Source organism: Rhinatrema bivittatum, chromosome 2 (assembly GCF_901001135.1).
Source record: "Rhinatrema bivittatum chromosome 2, aRhiBiv1.1, whole genome shotgun sequence".
In the NCBI taxonomy this organism is placed as follows: Eukaryota; Metazoa; Chordata; class Amphibia; order Gymnophiona; family Rhinatrematidae; genus Rhinatrema; species Rhinatrema bivittatum.
Window position 1 is genome coordinate 512,383,607 of NC_042616.1, and position 15,742 is coordinate 512,399,348.

At 41.7% G+C, this 15,742-nt stretch overlaps 1 protein-coding gene across 3 annotated transcripts in view; it reads right to left on the bottom strand.

Annotated features, from left to right (window-relative positions):
- LOC115085110 (thiopurine S-methyltransferase-like) overlaps positions 1-15,742 on the bottom strand; it is an 83,656-nt gene that overhangs the window by 23,665 nt on the left and 44,249 nt on the right. For all 3 annotated transcript variants that reach the window (XM_029590735.1, XM_029590736.1, XM_029590734.1), the window contains exons 5-6: positions 11,314-11,366; positions 3,742-3,813 (exon numbers count right to left, since the gene is read on the bottom strand). In XM_029590735.1, coding sequence (XP_029446595.1) covers positions 3,742-3,813; positions 11,314-11,366 — 125 coding nt within the window. The remainder of the gene's footprint in view (positions 1-3,741; positions 3,814-11,313; positions 11,367-15,742) is intronic.

A 15,742-nucleotide genomic window follows, 5' to 3' on the forward strand; every position in this document is an offset into this window, starting at 1 on the left:
GGTGGAAGGGAAATAGAACCAAAGAGCTAAGAGAAACAGATAAGTATGAGAAAAAAATGTGAAGCTTGCTGGGCAGACTGGATGGGCCGTTTGGTCTTCTTCTGCCGTCATTTCTATGTTTCTATATTTCTATGTTTCTATGATTTCACATTGGCTCCCTATCCTACCCTGCATACAATTCAAGTTCCTCTTTCTCACCCACAAATGCCTTAACCCTGCAGCACCTCACTACCTCACTACCTCTCCTCTCTTATCTCTCTACTTCCCTCCTTGTGCACTCTGCTCGTTGGATAAGTCACTCCTATCTGTGCCCTTCTCCTCTACTGCTAATTCCAGACTCCGTGCTTTCCACCTGGCTGCGCCGTGTGTATGGAATAGTCTTCCTGAACTGGTTCGTCATGCTCCCTCTCTTGCCATGTTTAAATCCCATCTAAAGACCTACCTTTTTGAAACCACTTTTAAATTGTATGCCTGATTGTCTGCTTTTAGTCTTGTTGACTAACTTTCTTTTCTTTTTAAACATTGTCTTGCTTTATACCCCAAGTCTCTTGTCCTATATGTTTGCCTTATCAGATTGTAAGCTCCATTGAAGAGGCACTGTCTTTTTGTATGCTTGTACAGCGCTGCGTATGTCATGAGCTCTATAAAAATATTAAGTAGTAGTAGTAATTTACCTTAAAGCCATAACATGTAATAGACTCACTGTAAACATCAGCAAATCAGATTATTAAAATTGGTAGAGTCTCGTATTTATCCCTTTCTGGTTAAATCTTTTTCAATGGTGTTAATATCCCTGTCATGAAGGAAGTAAAGAACTTTGGGGTCATTTTTTACGAAGACCTGTATTTTATTCCACATTCCAAATTTGTTATTCAGAACTAATTTCTTAAACTACACATGCTCTGGAAGTTAAAACCAGTTCTGTAGATGAATAATTTCTGGACAGTATTGCAGGCTTTGATTCTCATGGGCATCAATTATTCTAACATCATTTATCTGGGAATTTCCTCCTCAGGTTTGCGTGCATTACAGGTTATTCAAAATTCTGCGGTCCGTATTTTAACCGGGACTTCACAATTGATCACATCACACCTATTCTAGTCACCATTCACTGGCTTCGGGTAGAAGTAAGGATCTCTTATAAAACCTTAATTTTGATCCATAAGGCATTAAATAATGAGGCCCACCAGTGTGTGAGAGCCACAAAGGACTCTCTGTTCTATGGGACAATGCCTGTTAGAGATTCCGACAGGTTCAGTTTGTGGACTCTTTTTAAAAACCGTTCGCTGTAGCAGCTTGTGGAACTTTTTGCTAGCCACTTTAAGGAAAGTATCATATTTTAAAACCTTTAATTCTATTTTTAAAGACCTTCCTTTTTTAGAAGATATTTTTTCAATATGTGCCTTAATGTTACATTATTTGTTTCTTATCTGAGTATGTTTTATTTAATTTTTTGAATGTATATGCTGTAAACTGCTTGGAATTTTAGATAACATGGTATAAAAGTTTTTAAATAAAATACTGTAAATTAAATACTGTCATAGATCTCTGCGAGGTCATATAGGTGCATATATGGGGCCATGTGGAGTTGTCTGAAAGTTACTCTCTCTAGTTTCACATGCTAGTCTTACCATTTGGTAATTATTTTAGCAAAAGCATGGGCCTTCATTATTCCTGTCTAAAAGTGAGCATTAGCACACATGTCAGGGGCATGCTCTTTGGATGACTGTTCCCATATGAAGTGGAATTTAGCAAACGTATAATGGAGTATAATGAAGGATAACATAAGGAATGTCATGCTGGGTCAGACCAAGGTCCATCGAGCCCAGCATCCTGTCTCTGACTGGCCAGTCCAGGTCACAAGCATCCAGCAGATCTCATAAGGTAGATCTAATTCTTGTTACTCACTCCGAGGAATAACAATGGCTTTCTTTAGTCTACCTGACTAATGATATTTATAGATTTTTTTCATCCAGGAGCTTGTCTAAACCTCTTAAAACCTGCTATGCTTTAAACATCGCCTTAACCACATTCTCTGGCAACAGATTCCAAAGAATCAGCCCCCGGTACTCCCAGCATCTTCAATGTCTAGAAAATCAGAGCTGGTATCTCTTTCTATGAAAGAAATGCAACATAGATCTATACGGCTCCAGCCCCAGAGGAATTTCCCCATCCTCCAAGGAATAAGGATTGGTTTCATCACCCGTGCTGCTGGGTCCCTATCGGAACGACCCGTGGTAGGCCTAGACTTACTCTGACACTTACCTGCAACACCAGGTGTGCAGGGATCGGTAGACTGCGATACTGAATCAATATTAACTGGGGCCAGCAATTGCACCTAAAGAAAAAATTCCACCAAGAAAAGGTAGACGGATCCAGACCAAAACTAGGGGGCGCTGGTACTGCGCCCATTGAATCACCTTTCCCTGCTAAGGAACCAGTTAAGGGAATCCCAATTCCAGGCAAGCACTCTGGCAACTCTTTTTCCATTCCTGCAACAAACTGGGAGGGACCGGGCTTAGCAAAATCAATTACGGAGACAAGTCTCCTTGAGCCTCCAAAACAGTGCTGACAAAAAATTAGAGGGAATGCCAGGCTGAGATGGCCAAATATGGCAAGCAGCACACAGGGCCAGGCACTTAGGCTTCTTTGCTATTGGGACTGAAGAGTGCATGCCTGGCTGAGCTCATTGCTTGAAAAGGACTTGGATGGCCCAAAATTTAGACGTCCAAAAATTAGACGCCCAATATACCTGATCAGCTGGACAACCAATTTTAGTGAGTCCAACTCTTAGGCGACCTGTAGCTCACCAGTGTGCATCCAGCTAGGCGCCTCCAGGCGCACTACCAAGTGCTACGGAAGGTGTCTTATGCACACAGCTGTGCATCCATATGTACCCAATTGGGTGTCCAGCTAGGCACACTATTTTCACACAGCCAGGCATCCAGCGTGAACCAATGTCCTGAAGAGAGCGGACTTGCGCGTCGTGATAAAGCATGCGATCGCCTGCGGCCCACCACATGGCAAAATTCAGAGCCTGAAAGCAGTGCCTAACCCAAAAGACTGCTCAACCCACCAGGCTGCCCGAGTTCCCCAATTCCCCCTTTGGCGGGAATGGATGTCAAACCGGTGCACCGAGCATGGAGACTGGAGGGGAGAGAAATCCCTAAACCAACTCCCTCTCTTTTACTTCCTTTATTTATTTAACTCTTAACCTGAGCTCAGCCCATCCTGGCTGAGAATGGAGTTGGTCTCCGGCTGTGGGGGGAGAGGGCATGTACCTTCACTGCTGCGCTTGGCTTCCTACACCCACTTGTCTTTCAGCTGGAAAAAACAGCTAGCAGACGAAGGCACTCAATTGAGGGAGAATCCACCAAAATCACCTCAGGAAATCTTGAGTGAGGGAGGGACCTTAAGGTATCACCTCAGGAGAGCAGGGCAATAAACTTCTATCCTTCTTTCTCCTTCTATTAAACTTCAACGCAATCCCCAGTAGGGAAAAGCACATCCACCATCTGCTGGAGATGGAGAATACTGGCAGGCTGATGTCAGTGCAGGGGTATATATATACCGTGACATCATCTTTGCTCAGTCTCCATATGCTGGTAGAGGTGCATAACCCACTGGTTCTGGACCCACCTGTCTGAACACTAAGAAAATATATTTTGTGCGGTATAAATGCATATTTGGGAACTTACAATAATTAATAACTTAAATAAAAACAAAATCTCAGTTACTAACCGTTTTCTATCACATGGATTAACAGCTACCAGTCCTCCTCTATCCCAGATACCATCGAATTTGACAGCAATTCTGTAGGGGATACAAACTGTTAATAATACATCACTGAAACCACTACATAAATACCTGATGACTTATTCTGCTATCAAGGTATATACCTCAAACTAATGTATGCATTGAAATTATACTGCATTTGTGAAAGATCACAATACCTAGTAGTATAGGTCACCATTCAGTATTGCTCGACGTTTGCAGTGGGATTTCTAGTGCTACTGCACTCTCTGAGCCACTGGAAGTGTTAGGATGTCACAAAAAAAGGGATATGTAAGTGTACATGTGTAGGAGTGGCGGCCTCATGGCACAACAACTGGCCATGAACCCGGAAAACCAGTATTCATATCCTACTTCTCCCACTGACACTACTTGTGACCTTGGGGAAATCATTTTATCTCCCATTGCTTCAAATACCCACTTAGACTGTAAGTTCTTTAGGCTAGAGACTGATCATAGCTGAATATAGTACCTTGTAAAAGTCTTCACACCTTTCTACATTTTTCACATTCTGCTGTCTAAAAAAATACAAATGAAAGTGCATTAAAGTTGGAATTTATTTCACTGACCTACACAATATACGCTATACTTTCAACGGGGCGGGGGGGGGGGGAGTTCTTCAAGGAGTCATTAACGAAATGAGATAAGCTAGGGTAAGTAGAAAAGCAGTAGGCAAAATTAGAATGAGATATTGAAAGGCCAGCAAACTTTTTTTGTTAGGAAATTGAATAAAGTGGGGTGTAAAAGTCTTAACTCCCTTGTACATTTTTCACAGCTAACACAGCAGATCATCAGCTAACACTATCCCAACGGGAAAGCATGGTGGTTGCAGCACTGCATTATGGGAATGCTTTGCAGCATTAGGGATAGAGAGGCTTGTGAAGATCGAGGAAAAAAAGAATGCAAATTACAGGCAGAAAACCTTATTCTAGTCTGCCAAAAACCTGGAACTGATGAGAAGATCCACTTTTCAGAAGACAGTGATCCTACGCACAATGCAAAAGCAACAACAGAGTGGTTCAGCAAAAAGAAAGTGAATATCCTCGACTGAATCCTATAGAAAATCTGTGGTATGACTTGAAGACTGCAGTCCACAGACAATCCCCAGCCAATCTGAAAGAGCCTGTGCTCTCCTGCCATGAAGAATGGGCAAAAACTCCACCTTCACACTGTGCACAGTTGGTAGACACTTATGTAACCCCACTCCGGTGTATATGCTCTGCACAAGTGTAGCCATTAACTCCTTTGTAAGTTCTTTGGGGCAGGAACCCTGACTAGGTCTTTTCAGTGCCCCTTTCCCCAGGGTGTGGATAATGTGGCTTGGGGAGAAAGGGTTCCTTTTGGGTCCCAGTGCAGGGGTGGCTAACATGCTCTTAGTTTTCCCTGGGAGAGGAGTCACTTCTCTTCTTGTGTGCTGTGTGCCAAATGAATACACTGGATTAGTGTCCACACTTAAATTTACTGGATGGAATAGTTGCAGATGGCACAATAAATATGTTTCCAGCACCACAGTCTCTCTTCTCTTAAACACAGGTTTTACCTCTATCTGTGCAGGAATCTTTAAGTAGGTAAGGGATCCTACCACCCTCCTTGGTTAGGTGAGATGGAGGTCCCAATGGGCAGGGCATCCTTTTTCGCCGGGCAGGAAAACCCCTTCCACTGATGGTCAAAGATTCTGTCCTTGCACAGAGAGTAAAGTTTCACTTTCTCACTCTCCCCAGGGGTTGAAGATTCCTGCTGGGTGTCCTCTGGAATCCTTACTGGAATTCTTAAAGTTCTGTTATTTACGGTGAGCAAGTTCATCTACTTCTTTAGATTTATTACAATCTTCAACTCTCCTTTAGATCCCTTATGGGAAGGATCCCTGGAAACAGGTTTCTTACCCTGCTCCACTGCAGTAGGAAGGAACAGTCAACAACCTTCCTCCTGGATGCCTAACTTAATAGTCTCGTCCCTTAACCAAAATTACTACAAGAGGTAACCCTTGCAGAAGGTCTTCCCTATCCCTGGGTGTCCTGAACACTGGGTTCCCCTTTCCCTGCATCCAAGAAAGGCCTGAGTGTCCAGCAAGGCGCCTACCACCATTAAGGTCAAAACCCCCAAAAACAATGCGGAAGGATATCCACACCAGCTAGGGAATAGACTGGCAGGACCACCTTCCCGACCCTGGTCAGGAATCCCAGGTTAGATTAGCCTGTTCCCTCTGACTGGGCCTGAAAACACGAAAAAAGGTAAGCTCCTCACCATCTCCTGACTCTCCAAAACTTATAATAGACTGTCTCCAGACTCTCAGGAGAGAGCTGTTATAAAGCCTCCTAGGGGGGACAGCCATTCCCAGGCCCCTCAAAGGGAGAGACTGGAATTTCAATGGTTCCTCCCCCATCCACTACCCTCTTGTTAGTACTTCCTAGACATACTGGTAACCAAAAAATGGCTCTCAGTTACACCTATCCTAAAGAACTTGTGTTTGTTACTGATGCAAAAGCGGCTTTCACCAAGTATTGAGTTAGGGAGTGTGAAGACTTCTGTAATCAAGATTTTTTTTCATTTTTTTTTTTCATTCTTAATTATGTGGTACCCCTCTGGGTTGGCTACTAGATGTCCCTAGTATGCCACAAACCAGCTAGAAGGAATACCACAGTTTCGATCCTCCTCTAGAGGCTGCTGAGTGGGTGGACCTTTCTTATAAGCAAGGATTGAGATAATAGGAGCTGTGGCTTTTGAATTCAGCTTTTGAGGAATTCTGGTGTGCTTCCCCTCACTGCTCTATATTTTTTTAGAGGCTATTCCTCCTACCTGTTTGCAGGTTGGTCTAACTTAGAAGAGATTTTGTTGAGATTTTTGCTAAGACAGTCAGCTGTAATTTCAATTATTCATAGTTGGACAATGATTTAACTTTTTGAAAGAATCAGTAAAATATTATTTCAACATCCAGCTCTGTGTCCAGTGAATTTTGTTCCTGCAGCTACAGCATCAGAGGCCACAGAGGGAATTATACGCAAGGTGAACGCCATAAGCATCAGCTTCCCATCACATAAAGGACCCACACCTTGGGAAGTGAAGAAAAGCAGTGTAGACAGATCCTGAATTATGAATTACTTTGTGTGCCCTTGAAGAAATATACCACTTAAAAGAAAAAGGGTTACAATTACATTTGGAATATTTCTATTAATTGTTCATTCTCGTGAATTGTAGAGTATATTGTGTAGTTCAGCGAAACAAACTCCTCCTTTAATGAATTTTGATTTGCATTTTTTGGACAGCAGCATATGAAGTGTGAAGATGGTTATAAGGCATTGCAATTATCACCACTGTACAGTACAGCATGGAGGTACAGCTATGCCAGGGCTGCAGAGAGCTGCCATGGTTAATCCTTGGGTAATCTGCATGTAGTGACAGTTATAACCTTAACAGCAGTGGCAATTGCATCAAGCTTCCAAAAGGCCGACTTTACCTTGTTATGAATGCTACTTGAAAATTATTAGTTCTTATTGTTTCCATTTTTTACTAGCCTGTTTAATGTATGTTTGCATTTCACGGTCTATTTCACCATCCTGGACAGGTGGATAGTAATATACACTCGCTTCTTTTCTCCTCCCCATCACTCATGGAATTTCTATCCATAGTGATTCCAGAATGCAGTCTGTTTCCTGCTGAACTTTTATCTTGTTTGATTCTATAGCATTCTCACCTATAGCACCATCCCACCAAAAATCTGATCTGAGCTGACGTTTTGATACATTTTGTATCCTGATATCAGTATCCCAATGGTTTATTTTAAATTTTAACATTTATTACTTGCTAAAAATACTACGTAAATGAAAACTCCAGGCGAGGAATAATCGTTCATATTTGTCTGGTCTTCGTTTAACACCACCTGAGCTACCTTGGCTTTTTCCATATCCTTTCTATCGTGATATTCTTAACTTCCCTCTTTTAAGGTGCCTCTGCAGGCACAACTATGATGCCATAGCGTAGCCACATAACTAACTCAGCAAGGGCCAGCAAACAGGCTGGGACAAGGGGAGGAGTTAGGGGGCAGGACAGGCTGGGTCATAGGGGGCCGATGGAATAAGAACCGCTGCTCTCCAAGTGGCTGTCTTTCCTTCCAGGCCAACTGAAGATTCTGTCCACCCTCCCAACACTCTTTCCACATTCTAGCCTGTTGGGTAATTTGTTGCGGCTTCGATGCAGGGGAATTCGGGATTCCAGGATTGGCTGGACAATGATAGATCCCTGACAAAAATTGAATAAGGCATTACAAAAAAAGGTCCTAAAGATCGGGGCAGGACAGAAGCAAGGGTTTGTGCAGTTCAAGCTTGGCATTAGCAAGAACACAGCCAGATCTGTCTGGCAAGCTATTGGGCACAGTAAGGCGCTAGTATAAAAGCAGCTGGGTCGATCTGGCAGGCTATGCATTCCTCCTGTCACCCGGGTTACTCTAGCAGATCGGCAGCAGTCAGGCAGGTGGGCCGACTGCAAGCGAAGAATTAAGAGAAAAAAAAACGATTGTAAGGAGGACCAAGTTATTTGTTGAATAAGCCAAACCTCAGAGAGTTAGTTAGGATGAATGCACCATGTCTCAGCTTGGAGAAGAGATGGCTGAGGGGGGATATGATAGAGGTCTTTAAAATCATGAGAGGTCTTGAACAAGTAGATGTGAATTGGATATTTATACTTTTTGATAATAGAAGGACTAGGGGGCACTCCATGAAGTTAGCAAGTAGCACATTTACGATTAATCGGAGAAAATTATTTTTCACTCAATGCACAATTAAACTCTGGAATTTGTTGACAGAGGATGTGGTTAATGCAGTTAGTGTAGCTGGGATTAAAAAAGGTTTGAATAAGTTCTTGGGAAGAGAAGTCTAGTAACTGCTATTAATCAAATTGACTTAGGGAATAGCCTCTGCTCTTATTGGCATCAGTAGCATGGGATCTTCTTGGTGTTTGGGTACTTGCCAGGTTCTTTTGGCCTGGTTTGGTCTCTGTTGGAAACAGGATGCTGGACTTGATGGACCCTTGGTCTGACCCAGCATGGCAATTTCCTATGTTTTCATATGCTTTTCCTTATATCTTAAATAAAGCTGCAGACATACTCAAGTTTGCATGCTCAACTGACAAGGCGAAAGGGGGGTGTGGGATGTGAAGGAGTGTAGTGAACATGGGCCAAGGTGGGGTGGGCTTACAGTGTGCCCACATTAAGAGTATCCTTTGAAGATAGCTCCCTCCAAAACATGCACTCCTGAGTGACTACTGGCTTTTCCCCTAGATCTAGTTTAAAATTTGCTCAATCTCCTCTTTAATTGTTAGCACCAGTGGCCAATTTCTAATATGGTTAAAGTGGAGCCTTTCCTGTGAAAATATACAGACTTCCTCTTCCCCAAAATATTTTCCAGTTTCTAACAAATGGAAAAGCCTCCTCCCTGCACTATTGTTTCATTTATGCAGAGAGACCCGGAGCTCAGTCTGCCTGTGGGTTCCTGCACTGAACTGGAAGCATTTCCGAGAACGTTCTGCTGGACATTCTGGATTTCAATCTTCTACCTAGAAGCAGAAATTTGGCCTCTAGAATTTCCCTCCTGCACCTTCCTACCACAACAGCACAGTACCACAACAGCAATCTCTAAAAATCCTATCTAGGTGACATATGAGGTCAGTTACCTTCATATCAGGTAGGCAAGTTACCAAGTAATTCTCAAGGCCACAAAGCCATCCACCTTTCTAGATTCCTAACAATCAAGTCACCAATAAAGAATAGCAATCTTATCCCTACTCTTCTGGTCACACTCCTCTAGAAATGCAGCCTTGGTGCAAAAGGATAATGTATTGTGTAGAAAACATACACAGGATCGCTTCCTACCATTCCACACTGATGCTCTCCTTCCTATGTCCCTGCATATAGCCTCAGCTTCTCTAGATTTGCTATGCTAGCTTCCACAGAACATACTTAGTGTCCGAGAGCTAGGCCTTCTTTGTACCATGTACATATATGACCTCTCCCCGGATGGTACACGTGTAGACCTTTTCCTACTACTGGACTGCAGTCTGCATCTATATTTAACAATTATTAAAGGGAATGGGGTATGCTTAGCAAAGTTTAAGTGCCTTAATATATTGCAAACTGTGCGCCTTTAGAGGGTAGAATAGAAATATATTAATAAAAATTTAATTAAACACAGGCTTGATTTTCATTAAGTTTAGGTGCCTAACGTAGGTAATGGACAGCAGTACTAAATTTAGGCCTCTAAATCTAAGGTCCCTAAATACAACCATTTTTAGAAAATTGATCCTATAGCTTCTTAAGAGTTTGATAAAGGTTTCTTAAGGGTCTCCTCACGCTGTTTGCCTCTCACAATAGCCCAATTCTCAGCAGCTCACACAGCTAGCAGCTCACTCCACTAGAGGCTCCTTCCACTTGAGTTAAAAGGTATCACAACCTATTAAGACTCTTCTTTGATCCAGGACCAATGCGGTGGTTACTAGAATTTTCTGTGTGTGTTTTATGAAGCTCCGTCATTATTTCTTATATTGTTACATCTGTGTTTTGTGTTTTATGCCTTCTGTCAATTGGTTTTTTTTTATTTTTATTATATTGCTATATGATTTTATTAGTTGCAATTTGGTTTTTAGGAAATGTTTGTTGTATAATTCGATGTTTTAATGTTTAATTGCTGTGTATTACATTGTAAACTGCTTTTACTATAGAAAGCCAATACAGGAAGATTAAAAATAAACAGCAGCACTATATTACTAAATAAAGAAATACTTTAGAAATATTATAAATATGTGAAAATTGGGTAACTGGGAAAGGGAGAAGAGAGAGATGCAAAAATAAAATAAAAGAAGGCATTGATAGAGGCAGTGTGCCTGGGAAGGCTGTGAGCTCTTCCTCTGCAGCATTCTCAATCCCAAATGATTTGGAAAATAAACTTGAGTTCGCTGCTGGCAGGCTGAAACAGATGCTTGCTCATTCTTTATACACTCTCAATCAGTTTCAATGCATTGTTTCTCATAAGCAGAGAGATTTCTAATCAATTTATTGTCTGTGATGGGCTTTAGTAGCCATCACAGTATTATTTGAGATATCTAAAACAAGGTACAAGCCAAACTAGTTTTGATTTAGTGCACAATAATGATTCTAAGCAGCAGGCTTTCACTCATATATTGGGATTTATATCAAGACCATAGCAGATGGGTCAATGAAGTGCGATATGGAAAAGCAGGGAAGTAAGAAAAGGAAGAGCTAATTTTCTTCAGTCCTGCTCTTTAGACCTGAAGTCTGGTGAATTACCAGATAGTGTTTAGTTTATTTACTTAATCACCTTTCTAATTTGAAAATCAAGGTGATGTATAATTATTAAATCCAGTTACAATAAAATTCAAGTGTAAGATTAAAAGTAAAACAGAATCACTAGTCAAATAAATATATATGATAAAAAAGATGGATTGGGCATTATGATCGCAGATAGCCCACAAAAGTTTGAATCATAAGATTTCTGAAACACTATTCAGTCTTACCTGGGAAAATCATAGATGCTGCAGCAGTAGAGTGAAATATTCCCAGACAAACTCTGCAAAAAAAAGGCAAGGAGCTTAGTGAGAGGTGAAATAAAATATTTCATTTTTAATTACAGTTTCTGAATAAGGGAGAGGAGTCGAATCCTCATAAATGCTGCCTCTCATCTGAAAGGCAACATCTGCTTTCAGAATGGTCTGGGTCTCAGCCTTTTGAAAATACTCAGGTATACGTTCACATTACAGCGCACAAAGTTACACCTCCTCTTCAGAGGGCATTGCTAGTTTGATGTAATTTATGTGCATACTTCTTAAAATCAAAAAAGGTATGCGCATAAATCTCAACTCCAGCCCCCAACGCCTCTCTGCAGCTTGCATAGAAGTGCACATGGAGCCGGTTACATACACATGGGTAGTAATAAATGGCTTTGAAAATTCAACCCTTACAGTTAGCAACCAGTCTTACTTTACATAAACTTTATACAGAGGGCAATTTTCAAAGCCATCAACCCGGATAAACTGTCCGGTCTGCAAGTTTCCCCCCCTCTGCCTGGCTGTGAGTAAGCACAGGAACTTTTAGCTGGGTTACAAAGAGGCATTCTCGTGGGTGCGTTTGGCTTGCAGGAGCAAAAAACAGCAGGCACACATTTGTTTTTCAAATGTATGTACACTCTTTTACTCCTATAAATAGTAACTGCAAAGGACAAGGATAGTTTGCCTTTGAAAACTGGCTGCAGTGTACATGGGCAAATAACGCAGGCTAGGCTAAGTTTCACCCTTAATATTAAACATAAGAACATAAGAAAATGCCATACTGGGTCAGACCAAGGGTCCATCAAGCCCAGCATCCTGTTTCCAACAGTGGCCAATCCAGGCCATAAGAACCTGGCAAGTACCCAAAAACTAAGTCTATTCCATGTTACCATTGCTAATGGCAGTGGCTATTCTCTAAGTGAACTTAATAGCAGGTAATGGACTTCTCCTCCAAGAACTTATCCAATCCTTTTTTAAACCCAGCTACACTAACTGCACTAACCACATCCTCTGGCAACAAATTCCAGAGTTTAATTGTGCATTGAGTAAAAAAGAATTTTCTCCGATTAGTTTAAATGTGCCCCATGCTAACTTCATGGAGTGCCCCCTAGTCTTTCTACTATCTGAAAGAGTAAATAACCGACTCACATCTACCCGTTCTAGACCTCTCATGATTTTAAACACCTCTATCATATCCCCCCTCAGCCATCTCTTCTCCAAGTGAACTTAATAGCAGGTAATGGACTTCTCCTCCAAGAACTTATCCAATCCTTTTTTAAACACAGCTATACTAACTGCACTAACCACATCTTCAGGCAACAAATTCCAGAGTTTAATTGTGCGTTGAGTAAAAAAGAACTTTCTCCGATTAGTTTTAAATGTGCCCCATGCTAACTTCATGGAGTGCCCCCTAGTCTTTCTACTATCCGAAAGAGTAAATAACTGATTCACATCTACCCGTTCTAGACCTCTCATGATTTTAAACACCTCTATCATATCCCCCCTCAGCCGTCTCTTCTCCAAACTGAAAAGTCCTAACCTCTTTAGTCTTTCCTCATAGGGGAGTTGTTCCATTCCCCTTATCATTTTGGTCGCCCTTCTGTGTACCTTCTCCATCGCAATTATATCTTTTTTGAGATGCGGTGACCAGAATTGTACCCAGTAGTCAAGTTGCGGTCTCACCATGGAGTGATACAGAGCCATTATGGCATTTTCCGTTTTATTCACCATTCCCTTTCTAATAATTCCCAACATTCTGTTTGCTTTTTTGACTGCCGCAGCACACTGTACCGACGATTTCAATGCGTTATCCACTATGACACATAGATCTCTTTCTTGGGTTGTAGCACCTAATATGGAACCCAACATTGTGTAATTATAGCATGGGTTATTTTTCCCTATATGCATCACCTTGCACTTATCCACATTAAATTTCATCTGCCATTTGGATGCCCAATTTTCCAGTCTCACAAGGTCTTCCTGCAATTTATCACAATCTGCTTGTGATTTAACTACTCTGAACAATTTTGTGTCATCTGCAAATTTGATTATCTCACTCGTCGTATTTCTTTCCAGATCATTTATAAATATATTGAAAAGTAAGGGTCCCAATACAGATCCCTGAGGCACTCCACTGTCCACTCCCTTCCACTGAGAAAATTGCCCATTTAATCCTACTCTCTGTTTCCTGTCTTTTAGCCAGTTTGCAATCCACGAAACGACATCGCCACCTATCCCATGACTTTTTACTTTTCCTAGAAGTCTCTCATGAGGAACTTTGTCAAACGCCTTCTGAAAATCCAAGTATACTATATCTACCGGTTCACCTTTATCCACATGTTTATTAACTCCTTCAAAAAAGTGAAGCAGATTTGTGAGGAAAGACTTGCCCTGGGTAAAGCCATGCTGACTTTGTTCCATTAAACCATGTCTTTCTATATGTTCTGTGATTTTGATGTTTAGAACACTTTCCACTATTTTTCCTGGCACTGAAGTCAGGCTAACCGGTCTGTAGTTTCCCGGATCGCCCCTGGAGCCCTTTTTAAATATTGGGGTTACATTTGCTATCCTCCAGTCTTCAGGTACAATGGATGATTTTAATGATAAGTTACAAATTTTTACTAATAGGTCTGAAATTTCATTGTTTAGTTCCTTCAGAACTCTGGGGTGTATACCATCCGGTCCAGGTGATTTACTACTCTTCAGTTTGTCAATCAGGTCTACCACATCTTCTAGGTTCACCGTGATTTGATTCAGTCCATCTGAATCATTACCCTGCAGAAGTCTCTCCAAAAGTCCCCAAGCCAAGTCAAGCCAGGTGGAGGACAAAGGCTTATCTCCTCCTGATTTGATGTCCGGTGTTGCTCTGATAAAGATACTAGTACAGCCATGCTGGATACCAAGACAGGAAGAGGTGTTCCTTTCAACTCAGCTTGGGAAGGTTTTGGGGGTCCTTCTTGAAGATAAGAAGGCTATTGGACAAGGGGGCTGTTGAGAGCTTCATGGCCCTGTACATTTCTTTGAATTCTTGCAGATGAGAGGGTTGGTAAGCGCTGGTCAAAAATACTAGGCTCCTAATTTACTTCCCCTGCCCTAACCACTTTTTAGGTATCTAAAGTAAGTCCTCTTCACATAAGAGAAATTGTAAAAAAATTGATGAGGAGTTTGAAGCTTTTAACTCTATGGCTAATGACTCCTCTATTACCATCAAGCCTGCTGATAACGGAGGGGGCTACAGCTTTTTTAAATACCTCAGGTTATGTGCAGGAGATTCATAGACAATTATCAGATCACACCTTCTACTGGGTTTTGGATCATAATCTTACTAATGATATTAAATCTCATGTGAGTGAATGTTTGAATATGGCCTTACTTCATAAGTGGATCCATGGGCATATCATCTTTAGTGCACAGTGGTGCACAAGCATGAGGCCACCGGCGGACCCCATGTGTGATAGTGGGAATCTGCATGTGAGAATGAGAGCCTGTGTGTGCACGAATGTATGAGAGTGGGAACCTGCATGAGAAACTATATGTTTGTGTGGCAATATGAAGCTGTGTGAGAGAATGTATGTGTCTGTGGAGGGGGGAGGGATGTGAGCCTGGGTGCAAATGAGAGCCCGTGTGTGCGCATATGTATGGAAGTGGGAGCCTGGCCTGCAGGTGAGAGCCTGTGTGCTTGTGTGTGAGAGAGCTTGTAAGAGTGAGAGCTTGGGTATGTCTGAAGGGGAATGGGAGCCTGTGTGTGAGACAGCATGTGAGAGTAGGAGCCTGTGTGTGTCTGTGGGAATGGGAGCTGGTGTGCAAGAGACAACATGAGAGTGGGAGTCTGTGTGTGGGAGTGGGAAACTGTGTGTATGTGAGAGAGCATGCAAGAGTGGGTTCCTGTGCAAGAGAAAGCTTATGTGAGAGAGCCCACATATGAGAAGGAACCTGTGTGTGTGTATTGAGGAAATAAAGAAGACAGGAGGAGAGAGAAGAAACAGAATAAAAGACCCTGAAAAAGGAATAAGGAAAAAACAGACAAGGGAAAAAAGAGAGACTGGGACCAACCGATTAGAAAAATAGGATCAGACAATAAACATATAAAAAAAATTTATTTTGCCTTTCAACAATTAGAATACGGCATCTTTGGGAATGTGCATTTATTATACATTTGTATTTTGCTTTTTTTTAAATATTCCAGAAGTCAGAGTCTGGTTTCTCTGGTTTTCCATTTCACATTTGCCTGAATGTTTCTGTTTCTAATTTGTAGTCCCTTATTCTGTATTAGATAAAGGTCTGTCTGTGATGCATATGTTTGACAGAGGTGCAGTATTTTGACTAGTGTGTAGTTTCTCTGTAGGGATTTGTCTGGCATGTTCTATTCGCCCAGTAGGTGGTGTACTAGTGTTTTAGG